The sequence below is a fragment of the Sinohyriopsis cumingii genome, chromosome 7 (assembly GCF_028554795.1).
Source record: "Sinohyriopsis cumingii isolate HCF-2022 chromosome 7, ASM2855479v2, whole genome shotgun sequence".
Lineage (NCBI taxonomy): Eukaryota > Metazoa > Mollusca > Bivalvia > Unionida > Unionidae > Sinohyriopsis > Sinohyriopsis cumingii.
The window spans coordinates 90,923,816-90,942,786 of NC_142967.1; the positions used below are offsets into that span (position 1 = coordinate 90,923,816).

General features: G+C 36.3%; 1 protein-coding gene across 5 annotated transcripts in view; it reads right to left on the minus strand.

The window, feature by feature from the left end:
• LOC149795694 (dedicator of cytokinesis protein 1-like) overlaps positions 1 to 18,971 on the minus strand; it is a 215,837-nt gene that overhangs the window by 38,295 nt on the left and 158,571 nt on the right. For all 5 annotated transcript variants that reach the window (XM_089965574.1, XM_089965572.1, XM_089965573.1 and 2 more), the window contains exons 46-49: positions 18,368 to 18,541; positions 17,353 to 17,433; positions 16,581 to 16,727; positions 9,226 to 9,341 (exon numbers count right to left, since the gene is read on the minus strand). In XM_089965574.1, coding sequence (XP_089821700.1) covers positions 9,226 to 9,341; positions 16,581 to 16,727; positions 17,353 to 17,433; positions 18,368 to 18,541 — 518 coding nt within the window. The remainder of the gene's footprint in view (positions 1 to 9,225; positions 9,342 to 16,580; positions 16,728 to 17,352; positions 17,434 to 18,367; positions 18,542 to 18,971) is intronic.

Consider the following 18,971-nt stretch of genomic DNA (forward strand, 5'->3'; position numbering starts at 1 on the left):
ATAATTCAAGATCACTTTAAAAGTTAACAGAATATTAAAATTATGGTAACCATGATCTGAATGTGAAGACTCTGAAATTTTATACTCAAGTGGATGGTGGAAGTCAAATATTATAAAAGTGAATTGCATTTTAAGTGTAGTATCCCAAGCCCATGCTTGATTAAAGGTTTCCAGAATGTTTAAAGCAAAATTATTCATGAAGCTCCTCAACTTGGATGTGCACCCAGAACTCAGTTTTCATGGATGAATGGTAATGAGTGAAGTGAGTAACATGAAAAATATTCAGGTGCTGAAATTTATTTACTGTAGGACTGTTGTTTACTGATGGTTGATTTTAACTTTAATGATAATTTTCACATATTTTCATTTGAGTGGACACTGATGTTGAGGAGTTTGTGAAAACTCGTTAAGCCATGTATAACCCACATTCAAACAAGCCAGTGCATTATGCATTTGCAGACAAGAATCTATACTGATGTTCTTTTGAATTACGATTACAATTAAAAGACAGAGACCCTGATCTGAGTTTCTTGTTCAAAATATGCTACACAATCATAATACCTTGGGAGAACAAATATTACCTTGCAAATCCATTTCTCCCAGGTTAAATATTTTTAGCTTAAAGTTATCTGCCCACCAATGTGGTATTTAGAGTGATCTCCCCATGATACCAGGATTGGTGCCAAATCCTGTGAAATTGTCGGTTACTACTCCTGGTCATGCCAATAGCATGCTCTCTACAGACAGAGTGGCTTTGCAAAATCCATACATGCAGTTTGGAAGCTTTTTACCTCAAAACAGGCTGAAGGAGTTTCAAGTTTAAAGGAAAATCTACTCCCTTGATAAATTTCCAACTTTTCTGTTCTTCATATTAAGACAACAAAATTTCTTAACTTTCTATGTTACCACTTTGTTGTCTTAACACACTTAGGCATCTGTGGTACATGAATCGTGATGGTGTTCCTTCACATTACTATAACCATATTAATAACTGCATGTCAGTGGTGTGATATAGACAACATTTAGTATTGCTGTACAATTTCTGCTTAGAATACATTCAGTCAAGTTTCTATATTATCTTGTCTTAGCATCTAATTCACAGTCATAGAGATGCTGTACTGATTTTACCTTCACTGAATGTCACTGGACATTTCCTACAGGTAACATGGTCTCAGAATGGATATTGTAGTGTCTACTTCGTAAGTATCAATAATGATGCCTCAGTTCATTTCAGATAAGTACAGACAAGTTTCCTATACATGGTTTACTCAACAGCATCCAGCTCATACATGTAATTAATATAAACAACACTTCAGTGATTTTACCTGTATAGGGAGTCACCTGACCTTCCCACAGGTTACTTATTCCTAAAATTTATTATTTATCATCCACTTCGTAAATATTAATAGTAATGCTCTAATTCTCTACCTGTACAGTTACATGCACTAATTTACAGATATTTATAATAGTGGGTAACTTGGCACAGACACTCCTAAGTTCATAAAGCAGGACCCTCACTACACTACAGGTATATACTGTCTGCTGTATTTTGTGTTCCTGTGATTTAGACCACAAGTGAGAGCTGTCTGACAACCGCTCCACATGTGTAGTTTTCTCTAGTTGCCATTCCTTGAATACATGTCAGACCTATATATTATGAACAGAAGGCAATGGGTGTCAATTCGTTGGGCACTATGTGGAAGGCACAGTAGCTAAGCTTGTGGGATGAAAATATCAGCTTGCATACAGAGGGTTTGAAACCATCTCATTTACAGGGGAGTGAGATAAAGAACAACAACAGTAGCAGTTACAGTCTTGCATATCAGAATTAAGGATCAGCTATATAGATTAATATCACATGCCTTGTCTTCAAAAACTGGATATCATGCCAGCCAAGATGGCAATGTTCCCTCATGAGCACACTTGGCCATATAATTCTGATCACAATGGGCCATGACTACAGTCAATCAGTATCTGCAACCAGAAAATGAACTTGACCAATTCCACCACTTGCATGGTGTTGCTAGGCACTTCCTGCGTACTGTACTATGTTTAGTGTTGCAATACCAAATAACCCACTTTGTTAAACCAGTTTTACATCAGACTAAACCATATAGTGCTGCTAAGCACTTCATGTGGATGGCACACAGTCTATATAGGCACTCCCATGACTCAGTCTAACCCTCATAGTGCTGCCAGGCACTTCCTGTGGATGACGTCTAGCTTATATAGGCACTCCCATGGATCAATCTACCTGCATAGTACCTCACTTCCAGCGTATTATGTCCATCTTGGTGCTTCAGTTCTTGTAAGAGGTCTCTTCACTCACTCTCAAATCTGTGCCACCCAAAAGTGAACCTCTGCTTAGCAAAACCTAGAAGTATGGGGATTTAATTCATGTTGCAAGTGTAATGAACCATCACTATCAATATTTTCTCCAACTATTTTATTGATAGCTCCAGAGACATTGGCTTCACCACTTTAATTCAAAACCAATGAAAACTAGCTGTTAAGTTCCCTTGTCATTATTAGATCTACTATGAGGAATGAAATTCCACCCTGCATGCTTGAACTGAAGAAGTTTTGACCCACTCCCACTGGAGTTCTGTTGTCCTCTTTCCTCTACATCACTTGCCATGTCTATAGTTCTCACATGAATTGATCATTCTTTATGGAAGAATCTCCTTTCAATTGCTTCCACGATATGATAAGTTACTAACACTTTGGGACTGTTTACGTCATCGCTTTTCAAGCATCTACTGACATTTTTTCTTGCAATTGCCTTCTGTTCTCCATCTAGATACCCAGGAGTTTGTTTGTAACATCATGACCATGGGATCAATGTTCTATTTAATATTTATGGTGATCTTCAATATGCAGAACACAGCTTACCTTCTCCCAACCCGAATATCAATGGAATACATGGAAGTATGTTTATAAAATGGTCCATTTTGTAACTAGAGGCCCAACAGTGTATGGCCATGGCTGTAACAGCAGTTATGAACTTAAAACAGATGAATGAGATGCATTACTCTCTACTTCTGACTTTCTTAATGACAATCATAGGCAAAACTATGCGTACAACCTTTATCTAATCTCTTCTTTAATGATCAGGCTGATGGAATTTGCAACAAGCCACCAAGGTTGCCTTCTTTTCATCCCTCAGCCACAGTTATAGTGGAGGGATTTGCAAGGCAACCAACAAAAGGTCACAGGAATGTCCCTAGAGCACATGCCACTGTAAAGCAGTCCTACCTAATTTACAACCATTGAAAATCACAGTTTTACCAAACTAATTGGAAGAATCAAAGGGTTACTGAATGTGTTCACCAGTGTTCCATGAGACCCTCCCTATGTGAAATGGCATACATCCATGCCCCTCTAATGAGAGATCTTGGTAGGTAAAAGGATCCAATCTTTCATTACTGAATGGAGAATATTTACCATGACAACATATGGACCAGACAATTGGTTTCTTGGGGACTCTGTATCAAGCCCTGTGCACCTCCTAGGCCATTGTGCTGAGTTTTTTTACGATAAAAAAGAACTTATCACTTGGTCATCAACTTAAGCACATTCAATCAACTGTTATGCTAATGAGTTCATGCTGGAAAGCAACAACAGGTTCTAATGCTGTTCACTGTGGAGACTGCACAATCAGCGAGGACTTGCAAGAGGTGTGACTTCATGCCCCCACTCATGTGGCTTCAAGAAGTTTTGTGATTTGCCTACAACAAGATGGGGTTTCTTACTATTTTGGGTTACCATAGGAGTGTGGCCCCTTCAAGATCATTATTACATATCAATACTTGAGATAAAACTCTTCTGAAAGCTTTTCATTGGTGGCTAGCATAAGAACAAGGGAATGGAGTTCTTATTCAGTCTGACCACTCCAATGTGGTGACTTATCTCATATAACAAAGTGGAACCAAGTACCTTAATTCTTCTTTGGGATTTTCTACAGTGGTGTCCTCAACAACAAATCCATGCCTAAGTTTGACATATCCAAGGCTTGTTAATGTATTGGCAGACTAATTGTCTTGCAACAATGAAATAATACAAATGGAATGGTCTTTTCATCCCTCAGTTTTCACTCCAATGGGATGGTCGATGGACCTATTGGCAACAAAGTGGAATGCCAAAATCTTAACCTTTGTCTCACCATTCCTGGATCTAAGAGGCATGGATAACTGATGCTCTTTCTAAAGACTGTTATGACCAAATGTATACACTTCTCCAGCATCTCAGACTCTGAAGGTGATACAGGAGGCAAAAGAATCTGAATGTCTCCTCATCCTGATTACTCCACTCAGCTGGGAAATCTTGGACCAACCTCATCTATCTCACAAAAAGATTGTCAGGATTCATGATATTCCCTCATTAAGAACCCATGATGGCAGGTGTTTCATCCCAACCCAGAATTATTGAACCTGCACATCTAAATCATTTTCAATTTGCCCTTACGAACAAACAGTTCTAACTAAAAGCATGGAGAATCCATTAAGTGAGATGGCCATCCACCTTAGAGGCACATGAGGCAACAGAATAATCTCAATGAAGTGCACATGAGCACTTTATACCAATGTAGGCATCTATACCGCAATAGCTAACTTCCTTTGGCTCTTCGATGTGAAACAGTTAGCACCAATCACAATTAAACCTGCTGTTCCATGATCACTGGCACACTGTGTTATTGTGGAAGAGATGATATTAGACAAACCAAGACCTATCCAATCTTCTGTTCATTTTGGATTTCCCCTAAAGGACTCAATTCGATCAGGAGTCTTTATCCCTGGTGCACGGGTTACCTTTCTGGGTCATTCAAAATCTTCATAAAGATGTGGCTTCATGACGTTGCTGGATTTATGGGATTGAAAAATGTTCCTATTTGAAGTTGCCTTCTGACATATGGAGTCTATTTCCAATCAGGTTATTAAGAAACTGTCTCACATACCTTAGGGGACAGGAGACAGTCTCCTTTGGAGTAAGAGGATTACCTCCCTCCACCTCTTACCTATTTTCCTAAGGTATTTGGATTAGGTAACATATTTTGATGAAGAAAACTTTTTTCTAGTAAAATATGTTTCTTTGACAATACTTACCCATTCAAAATACACATACACCCTACCCCCCAGTTACATCCATATAGACAGAATGCTTTCTGCACCAGTAGTAACTGATGATTTCTCCTGATTTGGGATTTGGAATCAATCCTGGTATCAAGGGGAGATCATATTAAATGCTATACAGGTGGGCAGATAACATTTAGCTTTTTTTAGCTAAAAAGTTTTAACCTGGGAGGGCTGGATTTGTGAGGTATTAAGGTTTTAAGACTGGTTAAGTATTATTAAAAAACAACATTTTTCCTGAATAAACAGGTGTCATGTAACAGATGATTTAGATCTGTTCTTTTCACACTTTGATGCACATTATATATTCATACATGCAACAATATTACAGTATGATTTAGGCTCAGTTTCCATCAAACTCTTCAACATGGAAAGCTCTGAGTGTACAAAAAAGTTTATAGAGAGCATGTAAATTGAAATAAAAACAGCCAAAAGTTACATTTAATAATAAAAGTAAGAATGCCAATGAAAGTGAAAACTGTTTCATGAAAATGGAACTATTTTTTTTATTGAATCTGGTAGAAAAATCCTGCAAAACTATAACAGTGTATCTATGGAAAAAGAAAGAGAAAACAAGTCAGTCAGGACTTGTATGTCAAGCATGCAACTGAAAAATTGATGTACAACATATGACTGATCTCAAGGTTGAAAGGTTCATCCAGCATGTCACAGAACGATTTGTATTACCTTTTTAATTAATCATCCAAAATATGAACAAAATCCATAAATGGTTTAGAAAATAGAACGAAATGAAATATCCTGAATGAAAACCTTAACAAAACATTTCTATGACTGTGACCATGACCCAAAGGTGAACATGACAAGTGAGTGTGGTACAGAATGAACTGTCTTATCTTCATGATTCATCCTAAGCATGAAAAATTATATCAAGTGGGTTTAAAAAATATAAACAAATGGAAAAACTTTAATCAAAACCTTAACAAAGATTTTCCATTACTGCGGCCCTGACTCTGTAGTCAGAGGGGCAGTCAAGATTGTCACAAAATGAAATGTCTTAGCTTCATAATCATTCAGGCCAAGTACAAGGAGAATCTATTATTGACTTAAGGAAATCAAATGTCAAACATCAACAAAAACATTAAAAAAACAGCTGATAATGACATGCTGGAATGGTACTCTAACTTGCTCTCAACTAATATGGCCTCAACAAAAGTAAATGAGCACTCTGCTTGCTTTTGTATCACACATCTGAATCTTTCAAGCATAAATCTGGACATTCAATTGCATAGTGTGTTGGCAGATCAGGGTCTATGCTGTTTGTTCTACCACTTATTTCAGAGCAAGGCTTCAACCCTGATCTGCCTGTGAATTACCATAAATACTTTCCAATGATTTGGATCCAACTGCAATCAGTCATGACTTTGAGGCCAAAAAGAAAAAAAATGTGTGTTTCCTATTGCATTGGTTTAAAAATTAGAGTATGCAGGTGGGGATTTAAATTTTTTTGTTAAAACATTATTTGTATGATAATGATTAGTATATATAATGTACTAAGAGTATCAAGTATTTGGCTAAACTGGCTCAATTAGACGCACAAACCAATTTCAAGAAGAAGAAAAATGAAATAATTTTTCAGATTTTTTTAAAACCATGGTAGGTGTGCTCTGGTTAGCAACAAAATATATGGACAACCAGCCAATAAGAAAAACATATTTTTATTTTTGGCCTTACCATTTGAATTATCATCTATACTTGCTTACTGTTAAATCCAACTGCAAACAGCACAGACACTGATCTGCTATCAGCTACAGCAGATCAGGGTATAGTTTTTTTGCAGTTTGATCTCAATTACATATGAATACACATTATTTTACCATATATCTGTGTCGAAGAGTATGTGTTTTATACAGGTAATAATTGCCATCATTAAACACATCATTTTATGAAAATCTATGGTGGTTATTCATTATAAAGTGATTCAGTATAACATGGTCCCTGATAAAACACAGGTATATCATGGATCCCATCATACTGGTTGAACAGGGTTGTTGAAACTTTCTCCACACTTTGTACAGCTGATTGAGATGAAGCTCACCAAAATCAGGTAAGCCAATTGGTCATTGGGATACAGCTCAATGGATGAATCTCACCAAAATCAGGTAAGCCAATTGGTTATTAAGATACAGCTCAATGGATGAATCTCACCAAAATCAGGTAAGCCAATTGGTTATTAAGATACAGCTCAATGGATGAATCTCACCAAAATCAGGTAAGCCAATTGGTCATTAAGATACAGCTCAATTGATGAATCTCATCAAAATCAGGTAAGCCAATTGGTCATTAAGATACAGATCAATGGATGAATTTCACCAAAATCAGGTAAGCCAATTGGTCATTAAGATACAGCTCAATTGATGAATCTCATCAAAATCAGGTAAGCCAATTGGTCATTAAGATAAGCTCAATGGATGAATCTCACCAAAATCAGGTAAGCCAATTGGTCATTAAGATACAGCTCAATGGATGAATCTCATCAAAATCAGGTAAGCCAATTGGTCATTAAGATACAGCTCAATGGATGATCTCACCAAAATCAGGTAAGCCAATTGGTCATTAAGATACAGCTCAATGGATGAATCTCATCAAAATCAGGTAAGCCAATTGGTTATCAAGGTGCAGAATAGTTCCATCAACATAAATCTAACTCAAAGTTCAAGTACATTCTTATCAAAATATTCAAAATTCAAAATCAAACCAAAGCACATCAGCAAATATCTCAACGAAATCATCCTACCCTAACTAAAACTAACTCCACAGTTCACATTAGTCTAACCTGCAAACAAGCTGATAAAGGTTAATCGCAACTGAAGCAGACCACACTGACAAGAAATAAAACTGCCAAAAAGATTTATAATGATCAGTGCATCAAAACAGTTTCTTCGATCATTTATCATTATATGACCAACCAAGGTTTTGTTGCCTTGTCTCTACTTTCCTTAGGGTAGGCACTGCAAGTTCAAGATCATAAGGTTTTAGGCTTAAATCTTCCTTGGCCACTAATGTTTTGTTCCTTAAAAAGGAACTTAACCGTACTTGCTCAGTCAACTAAAATGTATGTAGGTACCAGCATCTGCAAGAGGGTCATCCAGTGATGGGATTGCATTCCATCTTAGGAGATTTATGTACTCTTGGCACATTCTGCATACAAAATATCGAAACACGTTAAAACTAATGGGTGAAGTAATGCTTGAGGAAGCCCACAGCATCAGTAGTATAAAGATACACAGCAGACTGTGAAAACAACATCTTCCAACAAAGAGACGATCCTCTGTGTTTTGCATCCTCCATTACTGCATATTTCTACATTTATACTGCTGACTTCGTCTTAGCATTGGTTCACCCTCCAGTGTTAACATTTTTAAATATAGGTCATCTTAGCCATACCTCCATTACGTCAAGCAATAGAACTGTAATAAACTCTCACTATATGACCCACACTCCCCACCCCATACCTCCATTATGTCAAACAATGGAACTGTAAAAAGCTCTCACTATATGACCCTCACTCCCCACCCCATACCTCCATTACGTCAAACAATGAAACTGTAATAAGCTCTCACTGTATGACCCTCACTCCCCACCCCATACCTCCATTACGCCAAGCAATGGAACTGTAATAAGCTCTCACTATATGACCCTCATGCCTCACCCCATACCTCCATTACATCAAGCAATGGAACTGTAATAAGCTCTCACTATATGACCCACACTCCCCACCCTATACCTCCATTATGTCAAGCAATAGAACTGTAATAAGCTCTCACTATATGACCCTCACTCCCCACCCCATACTTACATTACGTCAAGCAATGGAACTGTAATAATCTCTCACTATATGACCCCCACTCCCCACCCCATACCTCCATTACGTCAAGCAATGGAACTGTAATAAGCTCTCACTATATGACCCCCACTCCCCACCCCATACCTCCATTAGGTCAAGCAATGGATGGAACTGTAATAAGCTCTCACTATAAGAACCCCACTCCCCACCCCATCAGGCTTCTGGAGACTTTAACCATAAACTTCCAAAATCTCCTACACACGAGGGTCTGTGCTATGAATGAGTACTCACTCTGAAGTGCTGTTACCATGGAAAAGCTCACTGATCCTATTCAGACTGACTGTGGATGAGGACTGTAACCTCTTCAATGTACTGTTTGCAACAACATTTGATAACCTATCCTTCACCTGAAAGAAAAACACATCATGGTCTCAGTTAATTTTGTGGGTCTCAATTTTGATGGTTTTATAGAAGAAGCATTTTTGTGGTGCTTAAATTTGTTAATTTGTCCATCAAAGGAAGCATATTTGTAGGCATATAATTTTATGGATGAACCTTGATGAATACCCATAATAAAGAACACAAAAGAACAAAACTATGCCAATGACAAACAGAAGCCATCTGAATGGCTAAAACATTACAACCACTTGTATCAGCAAAAATAAAACACTTGTCAAGATCGATCACATACACTTATATTTTCATCTGAATGCCAAATATCAGTGAGAGATGATGTAGCGAATAACACCAAGACAATTGGTTATAAAGCACATCTGTATGATCTCGTATTTAAATCAATGAACATAAGACCATAAGACTGACAGATGCATGCCAAGGTTGTAGTTTTCCCTGATACTTGGGACATGACTCACACAAATTCAAACCAGAATAATAAAATCATTGTACCTGTAATCCATACACTCAACCAGCTGCCCCTTGATCAATGCAGATCAGCAGGCAGTGGCAAAATCTGATGTGTTTAGAGCCCTTCAATGTGCAAAGATGCTAACTAAACTGAAAGACAACGGACTCACTTTTTTGTTTGTGCATGCCTCCTGTATAGACCAACTTCAATCACTACGATGGACAATAAATAAAGACTACAAGAAGAATTCAAAACACTCTCTACACCTGGTATGCTAAACAGGTCAAGGAGGCCATCAGGGGAAAGGATGACATAACTGATGACAATCAATGTACTGTATTAGTGGACTTTAAAATCTCATCAACCAAGCTAATTCATGCTCAATGGACAACTGCAGCTCCAACGAAATGAGTGAAAGATAGGATCTACTACTATAATTCATAGCGTTAAGAATGCTGGTCTTATTTAATTCTGCAATTTTAGGATTGTTTACCTAAAAATATTTGTGTGTACCAGGAGACTTGAGTGACATGATGTTTTGTCCAAACATGAGTGAAGTACAAGTTTTAGTATTCTTCCGTGATTAGTGTATAACACATTGTTTAATTAATTCTAGCAATAGTTCTAGTATTTTGAAACCTGTTGTTCATTTGGACTAAAAATGTATTGTTAACATGAGATGTACATTCATCATGATTTAAATCTGTCAACAACAGTTTCACTTGAATAAAAGACTGATGTTAAAAGTATTAAATCGATTTTTCATATAATAGTATCATTTATTATAATTCTTTATTCAATTTTCAGTAATACCACTGTTTGAATTTTTATGCTTTTTCTCATTTCTCCCTCTCCTTAATAATCTCACAATGTATAAATTTAAAGCAGTGAGTGGAAATGACAGCTATTGGATTTTGAATACATACATGTGTACTGAAACAATATAAAATGTTTTATGATCCTTTTGTTAAACAATTATAATAAAATAAACACATGTAAATCTAATATTTTATTACCAAATTACAGTAATGAAGTTAATTTATGAGACTGCTTAGCTATACTGATTGCTAGGAATATATCAGTAAGAAATGAGATAGGGATTGCTGCATCACATGTGGCTAATATTTTGTTATGCCTTTAAATTCTTGGTTTGAAGCAACAGTGAAATCGATGAAAATTGGGACACAAGAAGGTTAATGAAACTATAGTAATATTCATGGACAAGGAATTTAGTTCTTTCTCATATGATCAATGTAACATGATTTTTGATTGGTCTAAAATCAAAAGTTGACACTGTAAAGCCTATCCTTTACCTAAATGATAAACACATACTATACATGGGCAAAGAATATGCTAAATGTAACATGCTATCTGACTGGTCAAAAGTAAAATTTAGCACAGCACAACCCACCATAAACTGACAGCAAGGCTGAAACTATTGAGCTATGAAATGGTCATAAAGAATTACATGCACATTTCAACAGTATCCCTAAACTTTCTAAAATATGTTAGAATGGTTGGTTGTTTGAAAGGCTGGATTTTAACATCAATGGCTATTTAATGACTCATAATGGCTATATCAAGCCAAGGAAATGGTAGCTAGGAGTCTTTCCCAAGAACATACCATGGCAGTCAACCCAGGCTTGCTAGGGCAGTTACAGAACCAGCAACCAGGTCCAATATTCTACCAACTGAACTACTACAGTTCCTATGTTAGGATGGAAATAACAGTCTAAACTTGGAAGATTTGAGAGACTTGTGATACCTTTATTGTCATGAATTTCCACTTTTATGTAAAACTACACAAGACAGTGCAAACACCAGACATCAGCAATTTATACAAAAATCTTAAATGCAACACTTGTTACCTAAAATTAATTCCTTCATTTTTTAAATACACCAAAACCTTGATAACTTGTGCACAAAAATGTCCAAAAATATTGACTGCACTATAAACGAGGGCGTAAGTTACTTATGGACCTATATAAATCTAATAAAGGGATGGAAATGGACAGAGGTAGGCAAAAGTAGAGGGAGTTGGGTGGCAAGTTACGTTGCTGATTTCTTAATTTATAATTCTGTTGAAATTAACAGTGAATAAATATCTCTTTAAAATGGTGGTTTGCCTTTCTTCCTAAACTATCTTTAATTTCATGATAAACTATATTGAAAAAATTGTTCAAAACATTATTCCTCATGGTTTCTGTACACTTAACATGTGTACCACTAAACACATTGTGTATTACATCATTGCTTTTTTGTGTTGAATTTGATATATTCTAGTTTTTTTGTTCATTCAGACTTAAAAGGGATTTCTTTTTCAAAAAGATCAACATTCACTTTGAGAAACAACATCAAAACTTGTGTTTTCATTTTTTTATTCTCCTGTCATGACAGACAGACAGACAGACAGACAGATAGATAGATAGATAGATAGATAGATAGATAGATTTAGTTACAGCAGAATGTAAATAAAAAAATTCACAAAGGTCTAGAAGTGTGTGCGATTTGGATTTTTAACGTGGCTTTAACAATTTTTCAGTCATATCCATACATGCCAACCCCTGGCGAGGAAAAAGTGTAATCCAAGCAGACAAAAAGAGTAATCCGAGCAGAAAAAGAGTAATCCACATATAACATGATAATAATTCAATGAGCATAAGTACAAAATAATTTATTTATCCTCTGGACTTTTAACATCAATTACTGCTTCAAGTTTTTGTATACAACACTTTGAGCTTTAAAAAGCAACAGACTCATACTGCATTTCAAAACACTTTGTACCAGCTGAGATTATGAATGTTTTGCACACCAGTAGAGCACTATGTGCTGTGTTACACAGCCTGGATCTGAATTCAGTTTTACTTTTGTTAGCAATGCTGAACAATCTTTCACAGTCAGCACTAGAATGGTAAAGAACCAATATTCCTTTCATAACATGACAAAGAAGATGAAAAAAAATCAACTCTGTCTGCATGAAGTATATTGTCAGGTAGAGTGCCAACTTGGTACTTCAGGAGTTCTCCTAATTTATCAGCAGCATTTTCTGCAGCATGGTGCATCATATGACAGACAAAACCAGATATGAACAATGAGAGAGACATTTTTCAAAATACAGAATGCAACTCCTTTATGAATTCCAGTCATCACTGAAGCAACATCAACAGAAAAACCCCATACAGTTCTGCCAACTTATATTTATTCAAAGCATTATCAACCAAATAAAAATTGTTTTCTCCAGTGGAATCTACTGTTAATTCTGGTAATGAAAGAACAGCACTCTGACTTTGCCCTTTTCACTGTCAAAGTCTCTTACACAGACTGGATCATAATCACTACTATTGTTGCAATACTAAATGGCCCAACTTTCATGGCTTCTGCAATTTTAAGTTTAGTATCTTCTGCTAAATACCTAACAATATTAGATGATTTTGTTCTTGCACATGCATATTTTCTGCAACTTTGGAACCAGGAAATATCTGTTTGAACAAAGGATCAATGTAGTCTTCTACTGCACGGGGTAGTCCATGTTCTATTAAGAACTCGATATATAACACCTCTGCATTTATACAATTCGTATCCACAATTTAGTTCTGCTGTAAAAAAAGAAGTTACCTTAGTATTGGAGTTAGTTGTTGTTGTTGTTGAGGGGTTTAACGCCATTTTTCAGCACACGATAAGCTATGTATGGCAGCCAGTATTAATGGTCGAGGAAGAACCCGGGAAAACCCTGGGAAGAACCACGAGAAGCTACTGGCAAGCTTTCTCACATACCCACATTGGTCGAATCCTAGACTCGAACCCATGCAGACAGAGGTGAGATGGCACTGATCTGTAACGGAGAGCACTTTAGACCACTCAGCCACTCACGGCCCCAGTACTGGAGTTAGTAAAATGAGCTAATTCAATGTTTCTTTGTTTTACTACCATGACCAATATTAAAATCCTATCCACACAGCCTGCAAGGGGCATGAAGCTGTCCTAGAATGAAATGCTGTATTGTGTAATTCATGTATTCATCTCTGAATCAGGTTTTCATCTTTTCCTTATCCATCTGTGAAATTATTTGAAAAACATTTTTGCTCTAAGACATGCACTGACTACAATAAATCTGACTTGACTTTTAGCACCAAATACCTACAGACTGGTTCTGTAATAGATATAAATTTGAACAAAGAACCTGCGAGCAAAGATTACAAGTTAGAAAACCAGTTTGTTCTCTCCTAAGCCGTATGGCTGCTATAAATAGAAACTGAGGTCAAAAGTATGAAAGTAGAACCAGCCTGCATCTTGGAAATAGGGCAGCTGATATAAATAGAACATAATACTGTTAGGAAAGTGCATGTAAGTCTACGGACAAGTGTACTCTTATGTCGTAGTTACACAGAAGCTGTCTTCTCTAGAATATGGTCTTTGGGATTAATGGGATGTTAATAAAAATGAGAAAACAAATTATTAATTTTGTTTGGAGGGAGATATACCGAAAAAGCGTAATCCGAATACATTTACGCATAAGGCATAATTTAGTGAAAAAAGGCGTAATGATTACGCCAAAAGCGTACTGGTTGGTGTGCATGCATATCACTATGATGCCTGCAGTGTGACAGTTTATAGTAATGTCTAGCACTGAGGCATCATGACAATGACATGTAGCACGATGTCCCACCAAGTCACATTATCCTGACACCAGGCCAACCAGTCCTAAATCTAACCTCTTAATGCTGAGCACCAAGCGAGACAGCTGTTAGTACCATTTTATAAGTCTGAGGCAGACACTCTAACCACTCTAACCACAGGCCATCGGAGTGGTTTTCACAAAGGTTAATTGTTTATGCCAAATATGAATTTAATGGGTCTAAAAAAATTAAAAAAACCCAAACCCCCCCAAAAATGAGAACACAACATTTGCAGCTTATGGCACTTGACAAACATATTTCACGACCTGATTCACTGATTCACTCTCCTGAATAAAAATTCTGTCATTTCAAGTTGGCACTGGACTATCCAAAGACATCCAGGACTTTGCCATAAAATCTGAGTATGCATCCATACTGTTTGGCATTACCTCTGCTTGGGCCTTGAGAATCATTCCAGAGATAAGAACACCTTGTTCATATTGCTGTGTGAACCAGATGTATATAGCATCATCCAATTCCCAATAATTTTCAGTCCATGCCCATTTTCACTTGAACCCATCATCGGAGTCAACATCATACAAATAATCTCAAAATTTCTGTTCATCTTTGAGCAAGCCTCTGAGTACTGACTCCGCAATTTTGAATTCAAAATAAATTGATTTTGCTTCACCATTATGAACTCTATCTATGATACAAAGCATTTATCAAGTATGCCTTTTGCTTGATTCCTTTACTCTCCATGATTACATTTAAAAATGATTAGGATACATTACTGTTTAATATACATATACTTTAATGATGCTAAGCATCTAATATTTGAAACTATGTTTGTTGTTGTTGTTTTTGTGGGGTTTTACGTCATTTTTCAGCACATGATAGGCTATGCATGGCGGCCAGTATTAATGGGGGAGGGAGAACCCGGGAAAACCCTGGGAAGAACCATCGACCCACGAGAAGCTACTGGCAAGCTTTCTCACATACCCACGAAACTAAGTTTAATTAGCCAAATAAACTTGATTGATTTTATGACACAAAAGAGACCACAACAGCCTATGCAGGTAGGATTTGCATGCCTTTTAACCACTGTATTCTAACTCCCTTACTTGATCTGATACAAAAGACGTACTTAATGTGATGAAATGACAATTGACTTTTACAATGCCACAAACACTTCTTTAAATTGAAGATCAAAATGCAGCTGGCACTTCATTATTTTCTCTCAGAAGTGCTTGCAGGTATTGATGGGATGGTCAATAAACTCTTTTCATATTTTTCAATTTAACATAACATGCCATGATTATTAGCATTAAACAATTAAAACAACATTTACCAGAATTTTCACTGATAGCTATTTTGCCATATATTATTATTAACAGTGTACTGAGAAAATATTTTTCCAACAAAATCAAATAAAATATCTGAATTCTTATTAAAACGTATGAATTCATTGTTGATTGTAACTTTCTGAGCACTAACTGCCATTTTTGATGATAAAATGAGTGATATATCAAGGTTTCATTTACTAATTCTTATTTGTTTACATTCAGCACATAAGGGCCATTTTATCAATGGAGCAGTGTAAAGCTCTGTACCCTGAAACTGACTTGTTAACAAAAACTTATTTTCAAAGAAAAATACAAAATATCTAAAAGATCTATGGTGTACTTAAATTCACTCACAAGTGTTCCTTGGAATATTGTGTTTTACCTATAAAAAGAACCTGGATGTATGTTACTCAACTTTCAAAACTTTAGACACAAACTTTTGTGTGGTTTGGTTTCTTAACATAGCTTTAACAATTTATAGTAATGTCAAGCACTGACACATCATGCTGCTGACATGTAGCATCATGTCCCACCAAGTCACATTATCCTGACATCAGCTGACCAGTCCTAACACCAACCTGTCAATGCTGAGTGCCAAGCGAGGCAGCTGCTAATACCATCTTTATAAGTCTTTGGTATGACTTGGCCAGGGTAATAACCCATGACTTAGGCGGACACTCTAACCACTAGGCCACTGGAGCAGTCTCAGACACAAAATTGTAACATCTGTCGAGTAACTAACAGACTCACCAATGATAACATGAAAGGAAGCATCAATTAAAACATACAAAAGAAAATTGTTTCAAGAATTAAAATCACCTTCAGTTTGTATTCACTTTCAACCAAGTACACCCATTCTTCGAATCTCTTCTCAAGGTGGGCCTGAAATGGTTTCAAAGTTTCTAGCTTTGCATCCTCCATAATCTTTTTTCCATGAATATGCAAGGCATCCTTCAGAAGATGGGCCTGAAACAATGTACAAGATTATGTGTCACATAACATTTATCAATAAGTGTAGACAGACTCCATCATCCTTGGATACAATGATAAAAAGTTGTGTTTGAGGTTGCATCTTATGACCCTGATCATTATTTATTGTTTGTGTGTGTGTGTGCAATTTGGATTTTTAACGTAGCTCTAACAATTTTTCTGTCATATCACTACGATGTCACAGTGTGACAGTTTATAGTGATGTCTAGCACTGGGGCATCATGCCGCAGATATGTAGCATGATGTCCCATCCAGTCACATTATCCTGACACCACGCCAACCAGTCCTAACACTAACCTCTTAATGCTGAATATCAAGTGAGGCAGCTGTTAGTACCATTTTTGTAAGTCTTTGGTAAGACTTGGCCGGGGATCAAACCCATGTCCTCCCACATTATTTATTGTTTGCATGAGAATAACAAATCCAAGTATCATAAAAATACCATAAATTGTTCTTGATGAAATAAACACTAAGAACTTGTTCACTATATTAATAAATATATATATTTCTTAGAAGAATCAAGTACAACATTGTAGTTCAAATATGATAATTACTGGACTTTAAATTGAGAACTTTCTAAGAATATGACTAAATTCCATACTTGTTCTCGTGTGAGATCCTTCAGTTTAGAGACTAGCTCCTCGTCTCTATCTGACTGGCCATAATCATCAGAGAAGAAAGGCTGCAATAAGAAATGATTCACATTCAGACATTCAATACCACAAATTCTGAAGATGCACCAAAACTATTACTAAATTGACTTACTGAGCATTACTGAGGAACTGATTGCTGTTTAATGGCTCATCAACACATGAAAGGTTACATCATGCTAAGACAACTGAAGTAAAAAGCCTCACTCCCACCCACCAGTGGCTAACCTGACTTGTCCTGGTCTGGACATAAGTCAAACCTACATCCATCTGTTCACATTCTTGACACCTTAACCACAAAGCCACTGTGGCTCCAATAAAACATATAGTAAAAAACAAAATAACTATTCCTAATTATTCCTGAACTCTCCAAAGATGAAATTCATATTTACAGTAGAATTTTCTTCTGATAAATTCCAACAAAACCTTAACATCTTCAGTATATCATATGTAAATTTTAATAATCTGAAATCAGAGTATATTTTGCAATGAAAAATGACCATATGTGGCAATGGTACATATTGTATCTTAAATGTTCCTCATGTCTCTAGAAATCTTGTTTTTAACACAATGTGTATTAACTGAAAAATTGTTGGCCTTTTACACAATGGATATTTAACGACATTGTAAGGAAAGTGTGTCATGGAACTTTGCAAATAAATCATGGGTTTTGCAGAAGAATGTTAACAGCTGTATATTCTGTGGAAATCTATGACATTGCATAAAAGATCATTTTGTCTTATTCTGCTCTTCATGGAATTACAACTGTGATGGAGTTGATGTAAAATGTACATGATAGTATATTAACTGTATGGATTTCATAATCCATACATTCATTTTTAGCCAGGCACATAAAAGGTTAAAATATGAGTTAAGAATTAAAGTTAACACAGACTATTTAACTAAAGTAACTGATTTAAACTATTTAGCATTTTTTAGTTATTTGATCGTTCTCTGTTTAGTTACCTTCCAGTTCTTAACACCCCCTTGGACAGCTGCATCAACAATTCCACTCAAAAGCCTGCCCAATTCATTGATTTGCAGGTTAGAATCCAAGACATGCTGTTCTACTGTGGTCAACAACTGCTTGTTTTTGCTCTCTTGAGTCTCAATGGCCACTTCAATGGGACTAACTCTGAACTGTACTCAGGAACAAACAAAAACATTTCCAAAAATTAATCAAATATGGGAAAAAAAGGGAAAATTGTGTATTAATTATATTTCACCTAGAATACTTACCCAATCAAATCAACATAAGGAAATAATCTCTACTACCGCTAAATCTAGCACTATTTGAAAGACAAAAGTATCTTTTCATCGATATTTTGATGAAGGTTAACTCCCCTTGCCCCTTCCAGGTGGTCTCCCATATACCATTTTAAGTTTGAGCAAAACTTGCAACAAGATGCTCACATTTATGGAGATGGTTGGGAGGGATTGATAGTGCAACTCTCCTTCATTACAATGTGGTAGATGGGGTTCATAACCACAGAATGCACTAAGTACTGAACCATGTTATAGTGAGAATGACTTAAATGTACCAAACTACAATATATTGAGAACATCATTA